This window comes from Xiphophorus maculatus, chromosome 6 (genome assembly GCF_002775205.1).
Source record: "Xiphophorus maculatus strain JP 163 A chromosome 6, X_maculatus-5.0-male, whole genome shotgun sequence".
NCBI lineage: Eukaryota > Metazoa > Chordata > Actinopteri > Cyprinodontiformes > Poeciliidae > Xiphophorus > Xiphophorus maculatus.
The window spans coordinates 4,890,866-4,915,869 of record NC_036448.1 but is presented as its reverse complement, the minus strand read 5'-3'; the positions used below and the strand labels follow the sequence as shown (position 1 = coordinate 4,915,869).

Here is a 25,004-nt window from a genome sequence, read left to right as displayed (position 1 = left end):
GTTGACATCTTTAATAAACTTTGAAATAAAAAGTTTCTCGGCCGGTAGATAATCTCTATCAAACTACAAAAATGGCCGAACGGGGTGGAGTGGAACTCTCTGCGACCTGGATGGGGCGGGGCGTGAAGTGTCCCATTCACTTTTAAAGAGACCGCAGCACACAGAGTTTAACGAGGAACCAAAGCATTGCAGTTGTGCTTCATATTGACTGTAAGTATTATGAAGGAATAAGTTAAAAGCGTGATATGTCCACGTTAACAATAGTTAAATCTAAATTTGTTACCCAATTCACTAGTTCAACTTTTTTTTCAGGTAAGTGATGCATCCCGTATGTAATAGACGATCTGTGTTGGGAGGCGTCGTCCTCTCGGTGCTGTTTGTCACAGCCGCTGTTTTTCCTCTCTGAAATCAGGGCTAGTGGGGAAAGGAGCAACCATGGCACCTGGGAAAAAGAACAGAGTGTTTGTTATCGGTGTGGGCATGACGAAGGTAATATTTTTATTCTTTACTCACCTGCTTCGACTTGCAGCGTAGTACTTCCGACCAGGCGCTTGAGAAGTTTGAACGTTAGCATCTGAGGCTAGTTCCAGACTAGGACTTGCTACTGAAAGTTTCCATGCTGTTATCAAACTCGTCTATTCATGGGAGAACAGCCTGAGGCATTTACAAACACAGTTTCCCAGAATGAAACGGAATTTTTTATTAATATTAGGTTCATAAATGGTCACTGCCCAACTCTGGAAGCTAAACTCAGGCTTCCATATGGCAGTTTTGAGGACTGATGTTTTCTGTTGCGGCACCAGTGGGTCAAAGTTTAAAGTCCAGAGTTTTCGAAGTGGGCCAGAGGTCGTCTTTCTGAGAGGGTTGGTTAGCTCCCTTTTTGCAGCTTTCAGCGGCCTAAGTTAGCCTTTCTAAGAATAAAAAGTAAAAAAATAGGTCTGTTAACATATTCATAGCAGAAACAAAATGCTTTGAATTCTGCTGATGGCACTTTTTATTATGTCTTTACTTTCTTTGTTTGTGGCCTGAATACACAACACAATATATAGAAGCATGTATTAAATATGTAATAAATACAAAGTTAAATACGCCACTTTGAAATTCTTCTTATATTTTAATCAGATGAATGTGTAACGTACATAAATCTGTCTCTTTTACTGATTCTGTACAGAAAACAAACAAACAAAAAAACCCGACTTCATATTTTTTCATTTTTGGCACAAAGGATGTAATTTATTGACATAAAAGGAGGGCGGAAAAACCCCCTGACAATTTGGAGAAAGAACGTAGTAAAGTACCTGGTTATAATTTCTAATGTTCAGAACCATTGATCGGTTTGGGTTCTCTGTGTTTTTCTGCAGTTTGACAAGCCTGGAGCCAGAGGGGACTACGACTACCCTGACATGGCTAAAGAAGCAGGTGGTCATTGATGCAACAAGATGGAGCTCGATTTCATTTAGAAGACATGTGCACAACCATAAATAATGGCATTTTCTCTAACAATTGGCCACTCCAGAACCTTGACTTTGTTGGGGGGTTTTTTTATGTCATGTGACATACAAGCCATGTATGATCCGTGTTTGTCTGTTTTGTAGGTGAAAAAGCTCTAAAAGATGCAAAGATCCCGTATTCGGCCATTGAACAGGCCTGTGTAGGGTATGTTTACGGTAAGACTCTCAGCGAAATATGGTTTTTTAAAATATTGGTTTATATAAAAATGTCTGTATTTTAGATTTCAGTAGACCTGAACGCTATCGTCTGTTTCATTGCTAAAGGGGACTCCACATGTGGACAGAGAGCGATTTACCACGGCTTGGGCCTGACGGGAATCCCCATCGTCAACGTGAACAACAACTGCTCCACCGGCTCCACCGCGCTCTTCATGGCCCGTCAGCTGATCCAGGGGGGTGAGTCCCAGAAAAAAAAGCGCCAGACTTTGGGGTGCGTTCATGCCAGCCCTGCTCAGTCCGCTTTGGTCCAACTCTAGTCCGTTTGCTCAGAAAGTCCGGTTCATTTTGGGGGATTTGTAAACACGCAATCAAACCATAAATTAGTGAACTCTGGTCCACCTAAAAACCTGGCTGAAGTGAACTCTGGCACGGTTCGGGTACGCATGTGTATGCATGTGGACTGGAGACTGCGGGCTACGGTTCAGAGCATTCTGGGTAACCAAAACAAACTTGAGTCTTGCTCTACAGGGAGAAATGGTTCGTGGTCTTTTAAAAATGACAAGAGAAATCCTCCAACCGTGAACAAATGACATCACTTCATTTTTGTTGACATTTTGTGAAGACGAAAGCAGCGCCCGGTATCTTCTTCTGAGGTTTTCGTGTCGTTTCCTGTAGTGGTTTTTGGTGCAGCGCCACCACAGGCGAGGGGTGGGAACAGGTGCAGTGTGAAAGTGAAGCGCACCAACTGAAAATTTAACAAATGTTGAAATTTCTATACCCAGTAGAACCAAGTCCACTGGACTGTCAAATGTGAAAACAGCATTTTTGTTTTTTTTCAAGACAACCAGACAAGACGGCGTATCTTTTGGATAAACAACTTATGATCACTTGAGTCTAATAATGTCAGTTTAGAAAAAAAAACATAAAATAGCAACAACCTTTGCAGTAGACTCCAATCCCCTGCTCTAATTGAATCCACGTCTTGCAGGTCTTGTCGACTGCGTGCTCGCTCTTGGTTTTGAGAAGATGGAGAGAGGCTCCTTGACCTCAAAGGTACGACTCTTACGATCTCATCAGTTCTTGATGAGCAGCAGAACTGCCTGCGTCTCTCCTTTCTTCCTTCATTGTTTGGTTCATCCCATCCCTCTGCTTCATTATTTACTTTCCCTTCTGCCCTTTCTTCCTTCTTTGTGAATGTTTGCATCTTATGATGTGAAATAACAGCAACAGAACTGAGGACTCTTTTAAAATTCTAAAATTCTTCCATGAAAATGGTCAAAACCAAAATCATTCTCATCTTTTTCTCTTTTTTTTGTACGTTATGTTATGCAGCTGCAAACTGATTTCATGTCTTTCTCTTTTTTCCTTGTTTTCAGTACATGGATCGGACCAATCCAATGGACAAGCACATGGAGGTGATGATCAACCGCTATGGGATGGCGGCGGCACCAGGAGCGCCGCAGATGTTTGGCAACGCCGGCAGGGAGCACATGGAGAAATACGGTATTTTTAAAAATGTTATTACCGGTAGCTTAAATTTGCGTACAGAATAAAACATAATAGATATGATCAGCAGTAATTGCTTCTGTAAGGTCATTGCTGAGATCATTTCATGCTTTAGTGTTGCGTTAAAGCACAACGGTGTGCTCCAGAGCGACACCTGCTGTTAGAGAGTTGGTCACACTGGTGACGATAAATCAACATGGCAGCTCCTTAGTTTTTCTGTTCTGGTTAACAAGTAATGATGGAATGTAATTTGTATTTGTATTAATAATACAGTAAATCTGCGCTTTATAATTTATCCAGAAAAAAAAAAACTTACGGGGAGCCAAGGGTGCTACATATTTTCAAAGTTAGCTGAAGTGCTAAGCTAAAAATTAGCTCCACTGCTAGCGGATTAGCGAAATTTTGCTAACTATTATCTACTATCTGACATGTAAGATTACATTAAAGTGATTTTTAAAAAAATCATATTATTGTCATATGTGGTGACTACTAGCTGTATATAAATACTGACATGGCAAAACATTTTATTTAATTAGATTTTTAAATTTTTGTTTTTCCTCACTTTTTTAGGTACAAAACCAGAACACTTTGCCAAGATTGCCTGGAAAAACCACAAGCATTCCACAAATAACCCGTAAGATGGAGGGGAAGTAGCAGTTTGTGCCCTTGGGTTTTACTTTTGTGTGTTACACCATGAGGTGAACTGTGTGAGGTTTTTAAAAAAAAATTTTTTATCGTATATTGTCTGCAGGTATTCCCAGTTCCAGGATGAGTACAGCTTGGAGCAGGTGATGAACTCCAGGAAGGTGTTTGACTTTCTAACTCTGCTGCAGTGCTGGTAGGAATATAATTTACACCTTTTCTAGTAATTATGTTGTAGTTTCCTGTTTTTGTATTTACCGTCATGCTGGATTGTAAATTAATGTAGTTGTCATTTTGACCTTGTTTTGTTGAACCTTTATTTGTTCAGGGACAACAGATGGAAAATACCTTTTTGGCTACTTCTGGTGCATTTACAGAAATATTAATGTGCATTGTCCCTCCCAAAATTCATTTCATTCCAAATTGTATTAGTGGGAACTGTTAGCTTTAGAAGCAGAGATTGACCAGAGTATTGTTTTCTCCTTACAGCCCAACTTCAGATGGTGCTGGAGCTGCGGTTTTGGCCAGCGAGGCCTTCGTTAGGAAGCACCGCCTTGAAAACCAGGCGGTGGAGATCGTGGCTCAGGAGATGGTGACGGACTTTCCCTCCACATTCAGCGAGAACAGCTGCATTAAGATGGTACGCCGCGCGAAACGAAACCCGTTCTGATGATTACCGGACAGTTCTGAGTGCCGTGGGCGTTTCCCCCGTGGCGTGCAGGTGGGGTACGACATGTCTCGGCTGGCGGGTAAGAAGTGCTTCGAGGCCGCGGGCCTGACGCCGGGCGACGTCGACGTGGTCGAGCTGCACGACTGCTTCTCCGCCAACGAGCTCATCACATACGAGGCTCTGGGCTTGTGTGAAGAAGGTAAAGTGTTGTCGAGCGTACTTTTATGTTTTCCTGTACGCGTCGGGGTTTCGTCTAGGAGTTTTTAAAACCGCGGTTCTGTCTGACGCTGCTGATCTGGGAGTCTTCAGAACGTGTCTGAAACGATGCGCATGAAAGTCGAGCTACATTTTAAAATAAAGAAAGACATAAAACTGCAGAAAGAAAAGTTTTCTTTCTGTGGGATGTTGAGATGTATAGGAAAAAAAAGTATAGGTTCTAACTTAATAAGGAAAAAAGATCTAAAACAATACCACTGGTGTTTTAACGTGATCCTGTCATTGAATATCAATTTATCACACACAATAAAACTGCTTATAGATTTAATAACAGCACTCGTTACCAAATTTCTATTCTGTTCCACGTCCCTGCTGACGAAAAACACCCCACAGCATGATGCTTCCACCTCTATGCTTTTCTGTTCAGGCTGGCTTTCAATTTTCCAGCACACACAGTAAGCCAAACAATTCAGTTTACTTTCATTTTATTCCCCATGTTTGCTGACCCAGACATAGTTTGTTCCTAGCTTTAAAATTGCTTTCTTCCATAAAGATCCGGTTTTGGGGAGTGCGTCACCAGCTGTTGTCCCGTTTGTGTTTTCCAGGTAAAGCAGGAGAACTGGTTGACAGAGGGGACAACACTTACGGTGGGAAGTTTGTGATCAACCCCAGCGGCGGCCTCATCTCTAAAGGACATCCTCTCGGTGCAACAGGTACGCAGACGGCATCGTTGTCGAGCCTCCCTTTCACTTTGCTTATTGGTTTCAGAAATGCAACTTATTTGGTTTGTTGTTAGTTTCATGATTTTCTTTTCTGGAAATGTACATTTTGACTCTGAAAAGTTTCCACTGTGGCCACTAGAGGGCAACCGTCTCCCGTTGGTGGACAGTCAGACTGGAAGTGGGTTAAAGTGATGCTTAGCCTGCATGAGAGATCCCGGCCCGCCTCTTCTCTTCTGTAATCTGTTCACATTTTAAATCACTGACCACCAGCAGACTGGGCCACTGGTGCAGCCTGCTTCTGCAGCATCAGGCCGGCCGTGAAACGCTCAAATCCACTGGAGCGGGTCGTGGAGTGGAGCCCGTTTCTGTCTGCCTGCTTTATACGTTTATATTTAATTTGTTTTCTCACTGCCTGGCCTTTTTTTAATCACACGGTTTCCCAGATCGACTCGTCGGTGCTTCACTCCTTCGATCACTCTGAGCTGTCAGCTCACTTGCCGATAGGTCCTCTTTCAGATTATTCTCATGACATCATTTGTTGTTTTTAAAAAAATAAATAAAACTGTGGTCTTATTAGCAGGCAGTAACAACATCTCCTTTGTGTAATCGAATCAGAAGTCTCACAGGAGAGTTTTGGGCAGCTTGAAAAAGATCTTCAGTTCTAATGATCTAATCAACAACAAACAAAGTTACAGATAATATCATTATAACTATAATAATCGTTGCATCACAATATGTTTGCAGCAATAGGAATACAGTAACCAGTGAAAGGTGTTTACAGAAGCAGGTGTCTTTATGCTATAATCACTGGAGACAGCGACTGCAGCCAGCTGATCTCCACTCCACTCACTGAGACTGTTGGCACCAATCGACTGGACCTCTGTTGAATTAGGTCAGTCACTTGAAAGGGAGTGAATATTATTTGTCATTATTTAGTAGAAATCAGTTTTTATTTTATTTATTACTAAAGGGTTTTTTTTTGTCAAAAAAGCCAAATTATGTTAATCATGGTTGATTTGTAAAAGTAATAAATGGGGTAAAACATCCAACATTGGAAAAAAAACAAACAAAAAACCCCATATCTTCAGTATTTTTAATGTAGTTTTTAGTGCAAAATCTTAGTATACTTGAAATAAGATAAAACTACCTTAAAATAAACTTTTCAGGAAAAAAAAACCAGCAGTTTGTTTTAAGTCAACAATCTCTTTATATTGATGAAAAAAAAAAACTGGTTATAAGTGAAATAATCTGCCAGTGGAACTAGAATTTTTTTCATCAATATTAAGGAATTAATTACTAAAAACAAGCTCCTGTTTCTTGCTGAAATGTTACTTGTAAGTAGGTTTTGTCTTATTTCAAGAGTATTAATATATTTACACTAGAAACCGGACTAAAAGTACCTGGTAAGATTTTGTTTTTCCACAACGTGAAGTGAGTGGTTGTAATGTTTTGCTGATTATTTCATACCTAGCATGAACCATTTATCCGCCGACTCTTTACGTCTTCCCAGAGGAGCCATCTGTAGATCTCCTAATTAGCATTCGGGCTAATAAGTTCCCTTGCAGAGTATTAAATCAGTGCTGTTGAATGGCAAAACGCATATAAAGGCTAATTAATGTGGCATGAAATGATTAGCTGTAATTTCAGGCCAGCAGAGGAGCAGCCGCCGGTGAGATTACGGAGAGAGTTGTCAGATTAGCAGTCGTCATGGCGCCTCTCTCAGTCCGATAGCTTCAGTTTTTCCAGTCGTATGTCCCGATTTCTTTAATTGAACAACTATACGCTGTAACTGCTCTTTGTTTTGAGAATTCTCCAGTGGAAACATGCTGCCTGTTTGCATCAAGGTAGCTGCGTCTGTGGTTTGCTTCTATATTTATCAACTTTATTACAGTTTTTTTTTGTTTTGTTTTAGCAGCAAAGCCGGAATTATAATTGGACACTTGAATCAGCCTGTTCAGCTGTTAAATGTTTTTAAAAAATGTAAATAACCTTTCACAGGGTGTGCTGTGTGAAATCCAACAAGTGAGAAAGAGCTGAGGCTTTGAGCCTTTAGGCCACCTTCATACAGTACAGCTTTATGTCTCTTCAGAGTTGTTCCTTTGAGGGCTTCCTGCCGTTCAAAAGACAATCTTTTTCTGCATTTAAACGTGCAAGTTCATGAAAGGAAGCCTGGCAGACCTGTGCCTCCGTTTCCTTCGCCGCATCTTGTCCGTATGCTGATGACGACGATCATTTTTCTGCCTGTAGGGTCCGCTCCCCACATCATCAGCCTCTCTTTGTGGTGTGTGTGTGTGTGTGTGTGTGTGTGTGCGTGTGTGTGTGTGTGTGTGTGTGTGTGTGTGTGTGTGTGTTCCTCCCAGGGCTGGCTCAGTGTGCCGAGCTGTGCTGGCAGCTGCGAGGACAGGCTGGCAGGAGGCAGGTCCCCGGAGCCAGCGTGGCCCTGCAGCACAACATTGGCCTGGGGGGAGCCGTGGTCGTCACCATCTACAAGATGGGGTTCCCACAGGAGTCCAGGTGACCCGTCAGAACCCCTTTGTGACATCATTCCAGCGCACTGCGACAGTATTTGTATCCATTTAACTCCTCCTGCGTCTTTTCAGATACCAACCGTGTGACGTTTGATGTGTTTAACATGATAGACAAACACAACGTGGCGCTTAATTTGGAAGAGGAAAATTCTGATCAGAATCATTAAGTTACTTTATTGATCATCAAGGGGAAATTGCCTGTTTGTTGAGAAACTACTCCCATTCAAAGTGTTAAATATTAGTAAATAGCAGCAAAACAATTAATGATATAAAAAATGTATACGAGTTTGAAATTACAAGTAATTTAAATAGGACCCACGTATGAAATAGATGAAATGAAAAACATAAAATAAAATAAAAGCCAGAGTTGTTTTGCAAAGAATAGGTTTTAGTCTGTAGGTATGCAAACTTAGTACAAACAACCAGACCCATCAGTAATTTAGGGCATCCTTAAAAAGTCTTAAATTCATGTATCTAAAAATAAGGCCTTAAAATGTAATAAATTAATTAAAAATAATATTGGCCTTAAATACCAATATACCTAGGTACATTTGTGCCCTAGGTATATTTGTACCTAGGGATACCTAGCATTACTTCTGCTATCAGCATTACTTCTGCATTACTGGTAGTTAGTTAGCGGTAGCATCACTTCTGTTGCCTGTCTCCACTCTGTGCAAAAAAAAAAAAACCCCTCAAAAAACCCTGTAAGTTTGGCACTGCGGGGGTTAAGACTGTAGAGAGCCATATGCAGTGTGAGAAACACAAAGCTGTGGCCAAGAACTACAAACTTATAGGCTACTGTATTTAGGGATTTTTTATGTAAAATTTTATTCAAGGTGACATTAAAAAGGTCTTACAGAGTTTTAAGTTGAACTTGCTGAAACCTGCAGATACCAATCAAGAGGTTTCAGCTTATAATAAAAAGGGTTGGGAATGCTGCTGCAAGGCATCGTATCTTAGTGCTGTCAACAGTTCGTAACCCTCGTTTGCATATAGTCGGCATTTGTGTTGTGAATTTTCTGTGTTTCTGCAGCATCTACCAACAGAAACAGTTGAGAGCTCAGTCCTTAAAGTTTTTAAATCTCCCCTGTAGCTCCCTGAGGCTGCTGTTTAATCCTTCACCCCTAAAGATCCAAGTTGTGTTTCTCCGTCTTTAATTCCAACGTTTTCTTCACTTTTTCCCTCCTACATTTAGTCCAAAATGTGGTCCGTTCTGTATATTTAGAAATCAGACCCAGGTCACTTTGCTGTTTTGTTAAAGCAAACCTTGGTGGTATATCGTCCTGAGTATCTCCTGCGGTTGTAACCTACGCATTCGCATGTTGAGGTAGAAAATGAGATCTCCGTTGTAAATGGTTGAGCTGAACAGGGAACAATTTTAATTGTGCCGTGCGGCTCGGCCCGCGCTCCTGTGGATCAGTAAGAGCTTCGACTCCGCTCTAATTCCACTTAAGTCAGCGGCCGCAATTTAGAGGTGTTCTGCTAGCGGGTGTTTGGACTGGATGTGTGTATTCGATCACACTAAAGGAGTGTATCAAAGGCTTGTATCATTAGCGGTTCTGCACTAAATCACCAAGGATGCATGTTTTATAAAAGAAAAAGTGGTGATTTTCATCTTTTTATGTAGACAGAACTAAACTATATCCATAACCTCAGCAGGAATGAATTTTTTGTGTTTCTACTTACTTATTTTCAATTCTCCTAGGTATGTCATCGGTTCGGCAGCCAGCAGCTCCGGCGATGGGGATCTTGAAGGGTTTAAAGCTTATCCCGTCTTCAAGGAAATTGAGAACCATCTGCTGCAGGTTTTTATTGGTTTTGTGTATTTTTCTACATAGAAAATCTAATCGAAATGAAGTTATTTTGTCACAAACGTAACTTTTGTTTCCCCTCTCTTGTGCCGAGTGCTTATTTCGGTTATTGTTGGACCAAAACAGCATATTTACATGCAGAAAGTGGGAACTTCTGCTACATTTCGTATCACTCGCATTCAAAGTCCAGCTCTCTTAAAAGTTAATATCCAGATATAGGTTTGACATATCGCAGTAGTCAATACATACATATTAATTGTTTAAATATTGATTCATACTTTGTACCTCCTTTTGTCAACAGCTGGACAAAAGCAACAGAATTTTGCAGCTGTTTTTCCACATCATCCATCTGCAGACGTGATTCTCCACAAGTTCAGAGACGAGCCACCAGAACGTTAGCCTAGCAACACACACTGTGTGGTTTGTTACAGAAAGCAGTACTTTTAAACATGATTTAATATAAATATTTCAACGGGAGAGGGAACTCTGGTTAATAAGTATGAAAGCAAAATATGACTCATACGGCAAACGGTTCAAACAAACGCGGCTAAAAGTAGCAGCAGGGCGGAGATCAGGATGAAACCCGTCTGAGCAAATTATTTTAACCTAATTTGTCACCGTTTGACGAAGGCAGAGATATTAAAGTTGATCATCTTTTATTAGTTTATCAGACAAACCTTGGCATCTGTTAGACCCGAACTTGGTGTTAAGTTTGACGTCAGGACATGGAAAACCCAGAAGGTTTCTGCATGAATGTGGGTTGGATGGTGAGCCGTACGTTCGCCACGGTTACCATAGTGAACTAGAACCAATGAAATAACGAAAACGGAAATCGAGAAAACATTTCTGGCAACTGAAATAAATAAAAACGCAAATTAATGGAGAAAAACTACTAACCAACCGGAACTATATTATGCGGTTATAAAAACTAAAAGATACTGAAATTGGAGATAAAATACCTTTCCTGTTTATGAATCTATTTATTAGACTTTCATACTGGTGTGAAATTGATTTTCTCTTCTCCACATAAGCAGCGTGTCGTCTGTCGGCAAATTACGTCACTCCTTCGTCCTCCTGGCAGCTACGCTAGTCCGCAAAATCGTGACGACATAAATTTGGAGAAAGCACCAGATTCAGTCGGCTGTTCAACAATAACTGAATGCATTTTTCTTTTTAATTCTTTACCCGATTGATGTAAACACAACCACAGTACAATACTTTGACCTTATTGAGTTCTGCGCCAAAAATGTAACCAAAGTACGAAAAAAACCTAAAATGACTCCAATAACCAACAAAACCTAAATTATAACTAAACAATATTTCACCAGTAAGAACTAGCTGGCACATTCTGCAAACTAATTAAAGATAACCGAGGTAGACAAACAAAAAGTCACAGCAAAGTAAAACTAAACCACAACGAAAAAGCTAAAACTATCATAACTCTGGCGATCGCTAGGAAAAAACGGACCTTCCAGACAATTCGATGGAGTTAGGCAGTGGTTGCTATGGAAACTCGTATTTGAATAGCCACGCTCTTGTCATTTTAGACGACGCACGAATTGCAATACATTGACTGTGTTTGTTATAATCAGCCAGTCCTAATTTAAAGTTGTGGGCTATCTGAAGGTCATGAACCGTATTAAAGCTCAAAGCTTCCCGCCCCCAAGCAGTGCATGATGGTTAAAAACTGGTGTCTAGTTGGTTTTTTTTTTAAGTTGTCAATTTAATACCTCCATGTGTCTTTTGTCGCTCCTTTGACAAAAGAGCCCGAAGTCCTCTCTGACCCGGAGTTAGGGAAATTGGCTGTAGAGAATGATGGATAACAGATGAAAGGGGCCGGGGGGCCGTGAAGCATACCGAGGCCCGACCTTCATCTGTCTGTGCGTTAGCGGGAAACATACAATCAGTAATCACGGAGCTGAGCGCTCCCCGTGTGTGTCTGACATGGTTTTCAATTTGCTTTATAATTAAAAATCATTTGTCTTTGATACCGCTAATTGCAACCAACTGCCTCCCGAAGACGCCTAATTGGTGTGTAATTTAATCTCAGTCATCTGTCGGCAACAGCTCAGGGGTTTAGCAGAGAACATTAGTGAACAAACGGCATCATGAAGGCCAAGGGACACAGTGGACAGGTCAGGGAGGCAGCTGTTGAGAGGCTTGAAGGGGCAGCAATATGCTAGCGACATAGCTCCATTTTATAGCACACTGAGGTAACTGTTAGCTTCAGTTGTTACGAAAAATAAAATATGACTGAATAGAAATTTGACTTTGTAATTTAATGCCTTGAAATTGGGCTTTCGTCACTTTAAGAAGCTCCTGCTCTTTCTGAAGCTCCGCCTTCAAGAAGTCGTCACAACATGGCTCCTCTATTGACCCTTTAACAACGTTTTTACCAACGTTTCACTGAGCAGTAGCTCACATAATGTTCTCAGCAGATGCCCACTGTTGCCAGGTGTTTGCTAATTGCTGCTGGCTAGTCTGAAGGAGCTGAACGGATTAAAGTTCTGAAGCTAGGAAGGTGCCTCACAGACGAGCAGCTGCGCCTTGAAGGCGGGGCTAGGTCCAACCAGGTGTTTTAAACAGCTGTATGGTTGCCACGGGAGATTAAAGAATTTGTCAGACATGCGTGAAAGAACCGAAGCAACAGTCCAGGTGTGTTTTTGTTCACCTTCCAGTAGGTGAGTGACAAACATTCAGCCGGAGCCACAATGGAATGGATTAGAAATTGAAGCACATTTGTTTGTTAGAACGGCGCAATCAAAGTCCAGACTTCAATCAAATCTAGAATTTTTAGCGAAACTGTCAAAATTAATGTCTACAGACACTCGTCGTTCAAATTCAATTAAACTCAAAAATATATTGTTGACCTCAAAGGAAAATTAAACGTTTTAACTCATAATAATTAGAGATTCTTCAAAGAGTTATTGTAAATAGTGACGGCTGTTAGCAGGAAAGCTCTCCTGTAGCAGTCTGTATTGCAGCTCATTTGAAGAAGCTTCCGACTGAAGACTGTCGGTTAATCCAGTCTGACCGAGCTTGACCTGATCACAGCACAAATGTTCGGCTCTGGATGTATACAGCTGTAGCTGCAGCACACGTGTGTCCAGCACAGCATGGTTTAATACAAAAGCATGCTACAACTTTCAGACTTTTAATTAAAAGAAGTACAACTATATATATTTTTTTCTTTACGAATTACAATTCTGCTCTACCTCTTCTCAATCTAACCCATGAAGTTGCACTAAAAACACATTGAGGTGTCTTCTCCAAGGCACTGCGGTGGTGAATTCAGATGAACTAGTTTCCAGGCTTTGGTGCAGAGAAATGCTACGGTACGTGTGAATGTTCCCGGCGATGAGGGAGTAGTATTCATTGTCCTGCTGTGTGACCTCCCACTCTCCCAGCTGTCAGGAAGTCTCTCTCTCTCTCTTTCTGTCTCCAGCGTTGATTGGTGCTCCGTTCGTCCTCATCGCCTTTCTGAAGAGCTCGTTCTGTTTGATTATGGGGTTTTGTTTTTTTTTTTTTTGAGCGAGAGTTTCCCCCCAGTGGGGCTGGAACATGCGGGTGGTTTTTGCCCTGCGAGGGGCCGATAATGTTAACCCTGAAAGGAAAGCGGAATAGCTGTCGAGAAAGGAACTCGGACAGCTGCTGATGTGAAACAAAACAAAACCAAATTTTCTCGTAATGACTGCTTGTCTGGCTGATTCGCTCATAAAAGCGTCACACAATGAAGGATGTAAACAGATCATGTTCTCACCGAACAATAAGGCTCTCACCCTGTAATCTGTCGATCTGCGTTGCGTCTTTATATAGAATCCTTTATAAGGCATTGTCCTTCTCAGGTACGGCGTTGGGCAAACAGAGCGATGCAGCTGTCCCCCCCCCACACCCTCCCACCCCCAGCGCCTGCGGTTCGCTGCAAGTGTTGGCTTGACGCGTCTGACGCCTTGTTGCTGATTGGTGCATTTTCACCAGTCTGACTCTGATTTTAGGTACCGTCCATCTGTCAGCCGAAGGTCGAGAGACTCTGAGACCCCCTGTTGATTTCTTTCAGGAAGGAGAGAAACTCGTCAGGAAGGTCGGCGGAGTGTTTGCTTTCAAGGTGAAGGACGGCCCTGATGGGAGAGAGGCCACCTGGGTCGTGGATGTGAAAAATGGCAGAGGTTCTGTCACAAACGATCCAGGTATGTGTCTTAATGGACTTCAAAGTCTGCAGTCGAGGACAAATTGTTGTGGTTTATTGATGCTTTTGCCAGCAAGTTGGACGGCTTTATTTTCTTTATATCGTCCAATCTGGTGTGTTTTCTGATAGTTGTTGAAAGGTAGGAGTTAAGTAGTGTATGAATATTTGCAGTTTCTCCCATATGACACTGTCTGACAGAAAATATGGAGCTCTCCTATTGGTTGATGTTTAAGGAGTAAGACAAATACTCCATTCAACTATTTTATATTCAAATCCACGTTCAAACGTTTTTTGTTTTTTTCTTGCCTTACTGCAGAGACATCATTAAATATTTAAACTAAGGAAGAAAGAACAGAGAGAACAAAAAGAAAAACATTTCAACTAGGAGGAAATATGAAGTCATATATTGAATCAAAAACAAAATGATTATGTAGTTTATATTTTTAACCACCCACTGCGCCTTATATTAGCTTGAGTAAAGTTGCATTTCATAAACCGCAATCTGTGTTTTCCCTAAAGATTGATGATCCTTACTTTAACTCTTAAAAATCCTGGCAATATTTTCAAATTTAGTCTGGAGTAACTTTGCTGTTCTTCGTTTAGCCATCCCATTATCTTCTAAAGGGCTTGCTCTCTTCTGCTAATCTGCTAATGCACTAAGAGCGGAGCTAATTTTAAAAATGTTTAGCACACTTGGCTTTCCCTAAACACCTTTTTTTTTCTTTTTTTCCCCCAGATAAATTCAAAGCACTAATTTATTTGGCTGCTTTGAAACCTTTCAGTTGATTAGTTCAACATGTGTGTTAAAGTTTTGATTATCACCTGTTAAGAATTAAGTAGTTAGACTTTTATATTCATGCTCTTATTTTGAAATCGGCGAAGTCCGTCACGCAGCAGTTCTGCTTCCTCTCCTCTTTCTTTTTCTTGTTCTCAAATATCTTTATTTTAAACGGGAACGGACAGGAACAAAATGAAACACAGACAATACAGAATGATATAAACATAAACACAATATTTAAGAGCATTATAGGACATGTACATTATGATGTCAAAATTAAATTGACGCTTGAGGATTGTAGTCTATGGAGGGCAGATACAATTTGAATTGAATGTAGCGCTTTAGCATTAGCTTGTACTAAATACAATGTTGGTGTAGCGCATTAGCACTAGCTGAAACGTAATGTTTTTGATTAGGGTTAGCATAGCTAACATTTTAGTTAGCGGTGCCCACCGCTATTATAAATAGCTTACTCTGAGTCCTTTTTCTTCCTCAGTAAGAACTTCCACACCCAAGAGTGTTTGTGCTTGTTAGCCCTTCTATTTGGAATATTAGCTGACTGGAAATTTTTTTTTTTGAAGTTACCAGCTGTGCGGTCAGTGGTCAAAACTTCTTCAGTCAAATTAACAGAAAGGGAACACATAATCAGGCTAATATGGTTACTAATAAGCTGTTTACAGTTACTGTATTTTACACAAGAGTATTCTTGGTGGGTTGAAACAAATTGCTGCAGTAACAAAATGCAATATCATGAGAAAACGGTGAAAATTGGACGGGATGGGAGAGAGGCATTGATTTGACTCTCAAGAAACCACAGAAAGGCTTTCAGCAGCGACTGACTTTCATCAAAAAGGAACCAACGCTTTAATAAACGCTGATACTTTGACAGAGTGACAGAGCTGCTAAAGTTCCAGATTGTGTGAAAACGCCAACAGCGGTTGAGGTTTCTGCCTCAACGGAGACGAACATATCTTTTGCAGAGATGTGATCCTTTAAGCGGAAGGGCTCATTATAGAATAAGCTTATTTAAATCTATAATTATTCCTTCAGTCTCCTTTTCGCTTTCCTACCTTTGCTTTTCTTCCCTTTGTGTATCCCCCCGCCCCCAGGAAACACTTAAAAACCTAGGCTAAAGTAAAAACACCCATAGCCTTAGATCCATGATGACTTGACCAACACAAACTCTGGTCAACACAGACTACAGCCAGATATTTCTTTTGTCTGTTCAAAATGTCAAATATAAATGAGTTCACTGGGTTTGCTTCCTCAAACCTAATTCAAAAATAAATAGCCTGTTTTGTTGAGGTAAATTGAACTCCCAAATTGAGCTGGAGAAAATAAGACTGAAATCACTTCAGACTAAAAAATGTTCTTCTCTTTGAGACTTGACTGCATGTTTTTATTGATATCTCTCTTTATTACAGCAATAGCAGGAGAGTAGAGCTCTCAGCAAAAGCAGTATAGCTCTACTCTCCTGTTATTGCTGTAATAAAGAGAGATATCAATAAAAACATGCAGTCAAGTCTCATAGAGAAGAAAATTTTTTAGTCTGAAGTGATTTCAGTCCCATTTTCTCCAGTTCAATTCGGAGCCGTGCGTTCAACACAACACTCTTTGTTTTGTGTTGAACACGCAACACAATTAACGGATTATAAGGACAGTGATTCTCCCCCGTTGCGCATGAAACAAGAAACAAGACGACATCGAGAAAAGGTAGGAACTCTGTCGCAGTTCAAGGATGGAATCTGCTTCAAACTTCTCTTGCCATCCACTTGTTGAAGAAGCCATTCATCTAGAGCCGGATGTTGGTTGTATAAGCTAGACACACTCGCGCAAGTACACACTGCTTCCTAAGTGGCCACCAAAAAACTGCTCCATTAGATGGACCCCCCGGTGAAACTTCCTGCATTGAGGCCATTATTTCTGAACTCTGCAGTGTCCTTCAAAGTGGAGTGAAATGTTCAGAAAGCTACTAAAAGCTCATGTGGTACAAGGCTACCTTTTTAAAAGAGTTTCAAAACTCTTGAGATGATGGACGTTGTTTGGACACGTCTGTGTAAAAAAATAAAATGAAATAAAATAAGCTCTTTATTTGTTCCGTGGCCTCACTCAGTGAGCAGGGAGGGAAGGTAAATTCACTGCTGGGAAAACTACAGCAACGAGCGGCGTCCACTGGTCACCGGGTCTCCATAACGGCAATCGGTGCGCAAATCTTTGTCTGTACTCTGCTGCTGTCGAAAAAACACAATTTCCATTAAATAAGAAGTTAAATTAATATCACCAGTGAATAAGCTTGTTCATGCGTTCAGTTAGAAAAATTAAAAATCGTGGCAGCGACGGATGTAAACTGTTACATGAGCTGCGTTCATCTCAGCCATCAGAAGAGACGATGGCGTCTTATTCAGGAGTTTTGGGGAAATTGTAGTCGTCGATTTATTTATTTTTATCAGAAAAGTTAAGGATCCAAGACCTTCACATAACTTCTTATAACCTGTGCAAAGCTGTAAGACTTCTGGTGGAGCCAGCTGCACAATGTCAGAAATAAACCCCGAAAACAATCGTCCTCCTGTTACTCCCTGTTGTCTTCTTTGTCATTTCCGCCAGTAGTAACATCTTGCTATTGATTAAGTGACTTGTGTGATGCAAAATAAAGTGTTTTCATTGTAGTTTTGCGAAAAAATTAGCAAAAAACCACCCCATCCAAAAACTTTTCTTTTTTTTCTTTTTTTTTTTTCCAAACTTTGTTTATTTGGTTTTTAACAGGAATTGCATAGCCATACATTTGCAATGTGATACATATAAAACAAACCATACAATTCCCTTAAGTTATAAAAAGCAAAACAAAAAAACACAACAAAACGACCTCCAATCACTCCCAGGCAATAAGAAAAAGTCATAAGAACAAGGACACACACAAGAAAAAAAAAAAAAATGTTTTGAAATAAATAAAAATTAAGATGCATTCTGCCACACCTAAAGAAAGTACAGTTTGTGCCCAGGAAAGTAAATATACTTTTCATCAAAGTGCATCAAAGATTTGTTTCCATTAAGCAAATTTTATTTTTGTAATTCAATTTTGCGCAAGTGGAAGCGCAGCTGCCGGAGCCTGTCTACATGCTAGCAAATTGTTTGGGGGCAGGCCAGAAAAAAATCCAATTCACTTTCTTTCTATAGCGCAAATTCACAACAACTGTCATTTACAAACACGTCAGTTGAATCCAATTACATGTTGATCCAAGTTATCAAGTTCTGTTTTTTTTTTTCTTTTCTTTTTTGGTCAAATTGAAGAAGAAAGTTTTGCATCGAGTCATTGTTCACGTCATAACTTCTGTGACATTCTAGCACCTCAGTAGTTAGGGACATAGACCAAAGCAGACAATAGTTTTTGGCAAGCACCGCTAATCCCCACTCTTCCTTCTATATGGAAAAAAATATATAGTAAAAATGTTTCATACATGATTCCACCATATCTCACCTAGCAACGCGTTGACAGCCTCTGGCATGTTGGCTCGCGCTATTGGCTCTTTGCAGGTTGCAGCGGTGACATCATCAGTGACGCAGCCGCCACAGTTCTGGACTCAAAGAGGATGTATTATGCTAAATCCCTCTTGACATTATCCCCCCTTGACATGAAAAGGGACTAAGCCCCGCCTCCGCCAGGCACACTGAGCACTTTCAACTACTGTGTGCTGTACAAGCAGAGCTCAAAGTTATGGCCACTTCTTTTCAGCTCTGAATTGCAATCAGAAAAGATTACATGCAGAGAGGAGGTAAAGTCAAAGTGACACGATCATTTTCCTCTCTCTCTCCGCCGGGCCTCAGATCTCATTTCGCTGCTTGTTTCTCCTCCTCCCTGGTTTCAGCCTCTCCCACCTGCGAGCCCGAGCGAAAGGGACGAGACAAAAGGCCAGGAGAGGAAATGTGATAAACGGCAGGCGGCACAAAACATTCCTTCATCGCTTTGTTTCCTGCCAGAGCGCCCCTCCGCGCTTCCTTTAGGAGGGCGTCAGTGGCGCTAATTCTTCATTTAAAACACAGGCGCGGTGCGGGATGAACAAGTCCCCCTCGGAGGCCTTTGGTATAATAAGACGCTTAGTTAAAGTCGAGGTGCGAATATCAACATTCGGGTCAGGCAGAACAGAGAAGAGCGGAGAAAATCCGGCAATGCAGGACGAGCCGTGAAGGACCTGTCAGGGACTCTGATCTGATTTTAATTACCTTTATTTCTCCTGTACGTATCTCCTCTAACCCCCCTCCTCTCCTTATTTGCATTTCATTACCCTTATTTGCTCTTGCTCGGTATGCACAGGGGCGGTCCCAGCCTGCTCGGTGCCCCGGGCCCAACATCGCTTAGATTACCATGTGTCATCATAAAAAAACGTTCAAAATTTCTTAGAATATTTGATCAGGAAAAAAATGTGGAAAAAACAGGAATATTATAGCCAACCGTACCAAGGCACAGAATACCAGAGTTAATGTCAAGAAAACAAATATTAAAATAAACTGCACCATTAGTCAAGTGTTTATAGAATCATGTGTACTGCACTTCCATTTTGATCAAGACACAAATTTCACTGCGCAACTGTCAATGCACATGTAAATTTGAAAATTCAGACGACTTACACTATTACACTTAAGCACAAATCAGTCTGGACAACAGAAATATGTTTTTTAGCATGTCATGACAGTGTAATATGAGGCAGATTATCTGTGAAACCCCCCCCCCCAACATCTCCACCCCCATCCCTTGAGCTATTATTGCCATCTAAAGAAATGCAACCAGAAACAACCAATCAAAGCCAGGAGGCGGGTCTTAGCATTGCTAAATGTGCTAATGGCAGAGAAACAACTCACCGTTACAGGAATACTGTTTATCCAGTGGCCATGCTAACTAGCCTTAGCATTTATAACAGGCTCTGTTGTAGAATAGCAGAGAGAAAGGGGTTAGGGTCTGAGCAGCACGTACGGAAACATGATTGACAGCGCTAAGACCCTCCTCCTGACTGTAATCGGCTGTTTCTGACTGAACAGTTTGTTTGTGAAAATGATAGCAAGTACATAGGGGCATTTTTTTTAAGCTACATACTTTAAAATGGACCAAATAGGATTTTTTTTCATTTAAATTTTCATGTACTGAAATGAAAACTGCATCTTCTTTTTCTTCTGTTTTGCATTTATGCTCCATTTTGTCTTTGTGTAGATAATAAATGCTCTGAAGTGTTTGGATGCAACTCCGGAAAACGTTCCAAACTTTCAAAGTCAGTCAGAATTCAGCTTTCTAGAAACGCTCACTTAACATTTTTCAGCTTCCAGGCGGAGGGTTTTTCAGGTGCTTGACCTGAAAGTCGGCAGAAATGCGACCTGAAATATCACTTTGGTCTAAAATGTGCAGGATGAGTCACAAACTCTGACTCAAAATAATTCAAAGAATACACTAGAACACGCGCGAGTCCTTCCAGGGCGACTTTTCACCGCTCTGAAACTCATCAAAATGCAAATCGGAGCCTTCTGTTCCGAGCGCGGCGATAATAGGGACCGAGATGAGCTTTTCATCTTCGATCTGAAACGTAATATGCCTGTTGTTAAACGCCAGGTGGTTTTTGAACTCGGCTTCAAGCGTTTGTACTGAAACTGCTGCAGTGAATCAGTTTTACTGTAAGTATCTTCTTTTTGTATTTTTCAGGTAAAACGGCAGACTGCACGTTGTCCATTGGAGACGAGGATCTGCTGGATCTCATGACAGGAAAGCTGAACCCACAAACGGTGTGTTTGCTTACATCAGGTCCAATATATATGTGTGTACATATATATTTCCACTGTGAGATGGTTTGGGGACACACATCTGCTCCATGGCAACTGTGTTTGCCATCTTGCACTCAGTTTCATTGTTGATATGATAGGAAAGGGGGAAATTTTAAAAGCAATCTCTCAGTTTCCAGAAATGAATTGAACTGAGATGAAATGACCTTTGACACTGACCTGTTGTTGTTGCAGTGCTGGCTGAATTCCTGTTGGGATCGCGTATTCGTGCCCGAGTATATCCACTTTTTGTATCCAAAAGTTACACACACCTGGTTACATGCACGTGTTTAGTCATGTTAGGACATCGTAGAATGTTAGATTACGTCGAAACCATTTCTGCCTTTTAATATGACATAGTAGAAAGCAGATATTTTATATACACTGTGTTTAAAAGACATTATGTCACGCTGAATCAATTTACGGTAAATGTTTCCTGTTTCAGTTCAATTAATGTTATTTAAGTTTATACATTTAGTAAATGCAAGTACCATTAAAGTCTCCATTCAATCCAATTCAATCCAGCAACACAGTCTGGAGCTAAAAATATACCGAATGCTTTTTTCAAAAATTGTCATAGTCGCAAGAAAACGTTCAACAAAAGGAAACAAATAGTTAAAACTTAGGTGCAAAAGTCTGCACACCCAACGCCTTTTGGTATATTTGCACAAATTTCCTCAAATTTCCCCCACAGATTTCCTTTCAAATCTGGTAGTTATTTTTTTTTTCTCGTAAGGCAGTTTTTGGTGACTAGAAAGCTAGTCCTATTTCTAGCTAGCAAGACTAGCTATTCCTGGCTAGCTAGTCTAGCTAGACTAGAAAGCTAGCTAGATAGAAAGCTGCTGGCTTCCTAGCTAGTCTAGTTAGAAAGTTAGAGGGTTTTAAGACTGTTAATGAAAGACTAGTCCTAGAAAGCTAGTGCTAGTTCTTGAGCTAGCTGGAACTAGCTTTCTAGTCCTAGTGCTAGTCGTTGAGCTAGTCCCAGCTAGCTTTCTAGGTCTAGAAAGCTAGCTGGGACTAGCTCTATAGTACTAGTCCTTCATTTACAGTCCTATAACCCTCTTGGGTTTTAATATTAAATGCTAAAATTAATTTAAAATTTAGTTCAAAATATGATCTTAAGGGTGTGCTAAGTTGTATACCCAGGTTTTTGCTGCACTTTTATTGTTTTATGTGTTTTCCCTTTTAACAGAGTTGGGTTCTTTATTCTGTTCTTTTTTTTCTTTTTCTACTAGTTGACTTGCAATGAGGCAGAGAGAATTTGGAGATTTTTAGGTATTATAAACTAGAATCAGTTTGCAGAGAACTTGTGCCCTCAAGCACACGGTTGAGAAAAATAAACTCCTTATTTTGATCAGTGACAAAAGCAGCCGAAGGCAAAAATGATGAAAAAGAATAAAAGCTTGGATTTTAATAAAAACATAAAACTTTGCTCCGTTTCGGGTTTCATCAGCGACCTGCCGTCACGGCTGTTGCTTGTAAGAAATATTCAAATGTACTTTTCCTCTTTTGTCCCTTTATCTCTGGTTGCATCAGGCGTTCTTCAAAGGGAAGCTGAAGATCACTGGGAACATGGGCATGGCCATGAAGCTGCAGAACCTCCAGGTGACGCCAGTCAAAGCCCGGTTGTGAAGCCTTGGAGGAGCTCTTTGTGCAGCCCCTAACATTGAAAACCAGGCTCATGTAGAATTAATTGAATATTAAATGAAATGCTTTGATTATGCGCCCGGCTCTGTCTCAGGAGGAGGTCTGTGAAGCTGCTTCTGCATGTTTTTTTTTATTCTTTCTTTCTTCCTTTTAATCAGTCGACAGAACTGTTATTCATGTTGTTGGTCCTACAGAAATGATCAAATGTCGTCACAGATTAAAAAGCACAGCGTGTCCTAACCGATTCTGGAGCTAGGAAGGCTAATTGAAGCTGTTCTTGACTATAAATTTTTCATAACCATTCTAAGGATGTGAATGTGAAAGATCTAATGTTTGTAAAATAAAGTCTTTAACTCAGAATGTCTTTGGAGTCGTCGTCTCTGCAAGTTTTAATGCTTCTAAATGGATATTGTTGGCTCTTTAAAACGGAAGGCAAAGTCAAAAGTAGGAGATAAGTAAAACTTTGTTATAATAAAAGATATGAATTCATCCAGAAAGCCTCAGATTGAGGCTTGCATATATTCCTTTCAGACATTAATCATGTAATGATTTTTAAGAGGTTTTAATGATTTGAATTGAACTTTTCTTATGAGACCTTGTTACAAAGTGCAGTTTTGATTATTTTTTAAAACAACAAAGCTGATTTAAGGAGCAGAACACGGCCATACATTTTCAGTCATGTTTAGTTTGGGGTTGCAGCTCAACGTTTCCCCGCTTTTATCATTTCCAAAACCAGTTTTTTGTTTCTTTCTTTTTTTTTTATGTGTTTGGAATCATTTTCTGGTTGAAGCTCCCGGTTAAGTCCAATTTTCAAAAACGCCTGACCCCAACTTTCACCTTCAGATGGAAGGAAATTGGTTTGTAATGATACAGAGAAAAATGACTGTCCACAGTGTGTTCCTCATGTGAAAGCCTTTGTTGGTGATGACAGTTTTAGATTTTCCGTAGAAACAACAAAAAAAGATTATGATGTTTACACAGGATAAACATTTTGAGATGCTTAGCCTTTATTGTACAAAAATTTCTGGTGAAACGAATTACAGATAAACGTCAATATACACGGGGGAAATAGCAGCAATTTTGTAAGAAGTACAATGGATAGAAAAAATAAAACTAATTTGTTCAAATTCCAGTTCAGCACTAACCAGTTTAAAATATAGTCATTTAGACCAGACATTTTATTAGAAATGCAACAATCATTACCTAGGATACAGATGATGGGATTAACAGTTATATTTATTTGCGTTCCAGCATATATTGGGATTAAGGGAAACAAAACGGCAGATAGGGAAGGGAAAAAAGGAACAAAACAGCTTTACAGTAAATACAATCAAAAAAGTACAAAAATTTAGGGAAAGATGACAGAAAGAATGGGTTGGAAATAAGAAAGGAAGGTGGCATTTTAGGATTAAAAAAAGAGTGAGGAATGAGAGAAGGGAGGAGAAACTAGTAACAGCTCATGTTTCAGAATACAGCAGCATAATACAGGAAATGCTAATATTATGGAGGAAATGAGACAACACGGCATTATTGTCGTTTGTAGAAGATATGAGGTAGAAAGGAGACTAATGGAGGGATTCTGAAAAAGGAAACGTTTAATTTAATTTAGTACACTACACCTTTACATTCACATTTTAATTGTTTATTATTTATTTATTTATTTTTTGAAAACATATTGGAAAAAATTAAGACCTTTTGAGCCACACTTCATATCAGCAGGTGGCGGTAATATAACCTTAACGTTCCTTGGCGAGCTGAATCACTTCCTGTGGCCTTTTAACTGCATTTGCCAAATAAAATTCATGAAGATGAAACAGAAGGTTCTAGAATAGGCCAGGACGCCGCGGGAGCGCCAAGTTTGGAAATCGCTGCGTTTGTGTTGTGGTAAGTTATTTTTCGGAAACCTCATTTCTAAGTTGTGTGTTGTTGTTGTTTTTCTGGTTAAGTTATGGGAGGAATTTTTTTTGTGTCTAAGCTGTGAAACAGACAAGGAACGGCCCGACCACGGCGTCTCTAAGGCGGTTTGTTTGGCAGCTGGGATTCCTGAAACATGGGAGGAGAAAGAAAGATGGCGTCTGGAACCAGCAGCAGGTCAAAGATGGACACTGAGGCGATCATTACAGGCAGGCTGAGGATCCGCCCGACTGTCAGAGGAAGGGTAGGATAATTCAAACAACTGTTCCAATGGCCAAAGATGTCTCAAAGTAAGAGCTGATGCCGGTTTTGGTTGCTAATGAAACCCAAAGCGCTTGGCTTTTTGCTGTGCTGGTTTGTTTTTATTCTCTGCTGAGAGGAGAGTCTGTGAGCTGAGAAGCATTCTGCTGTGCTAAATCTTTCTGTCTTGATGGGTTTTTTTTTTGCGCTGTCATGTGACCTGCGACGGTTTTGCTGCAAACTAGCATGTTGGAGTCTGAAGTTAATGGTCGACAAATCGGCTTTGGCGAATACAGTTAAAAGGCTACAGGAAGTGATTCAGCTTAATAAATATCACTATAATAAACCTTGACAACATACCTAATGTTAAAAGTGATAATTTATTGTGGCTATGACAAATACTATAGGAAATATATTTTTGTGTTGACTTAAGGTCTTTCATTTACATTTCAAAGAAAAACTTGAGTACTTACAAAAAAATAAAAAAGGTAATGTTGTTTTAAATCATATTGATATCTGATATTGTGACAGTATCCGCCTATATTTTACTTGATCAAATTGTCGTTCATTACTCGATTGTTCTGATAATCGATAGGATAGGTTACTCTCTACTACTGAGGTAATTGTTTGGCGCCCTCTTCTGGACAGCGTCACGATCAAAGCTCATATGAAACA

General features: G+C 40.3%; 1 protein-coding gene across 1 annotated transcript; it reads left to right on the top strand.

The window, feature by feature from the left end:
* The first annotated feature begins 71 nt into the window (after positions 1-71).
* On the top strand, positions 72-22,535 carry LOC102226285 (non-specific lipid-transfer protein). The gene is made up of 17 exons (XM_023335212.1): positions 72-122; positions 340-489; positions 1,362-1,419; positions 1,596-1,667; positions 1,776-1,907; positions 2,659-2,723; positions 3,047-3,173; positions 3,747-3,810; positions 3,928-4,014; positions 4,308-4,458; positions 4,540-4,687; positions 5,310-5,417; positions 7,787-7,940; positions 9,660-9,759; positions 13,823-13,952; positions 20,413-20,492; positions 22,065-22,535. The coding sequence occupies exons 1-17, from the start codon at positions 72-74 to the stop codon at positions 22,158-22,160; spliced, it is 1,773 nt and encodes a 590-aa protein (XP_023190980.1). The 3' UTR covers positions 22,161-22,535.
* Positions 22,536-25,004: the final 2,469 nt, after the last annotated feature.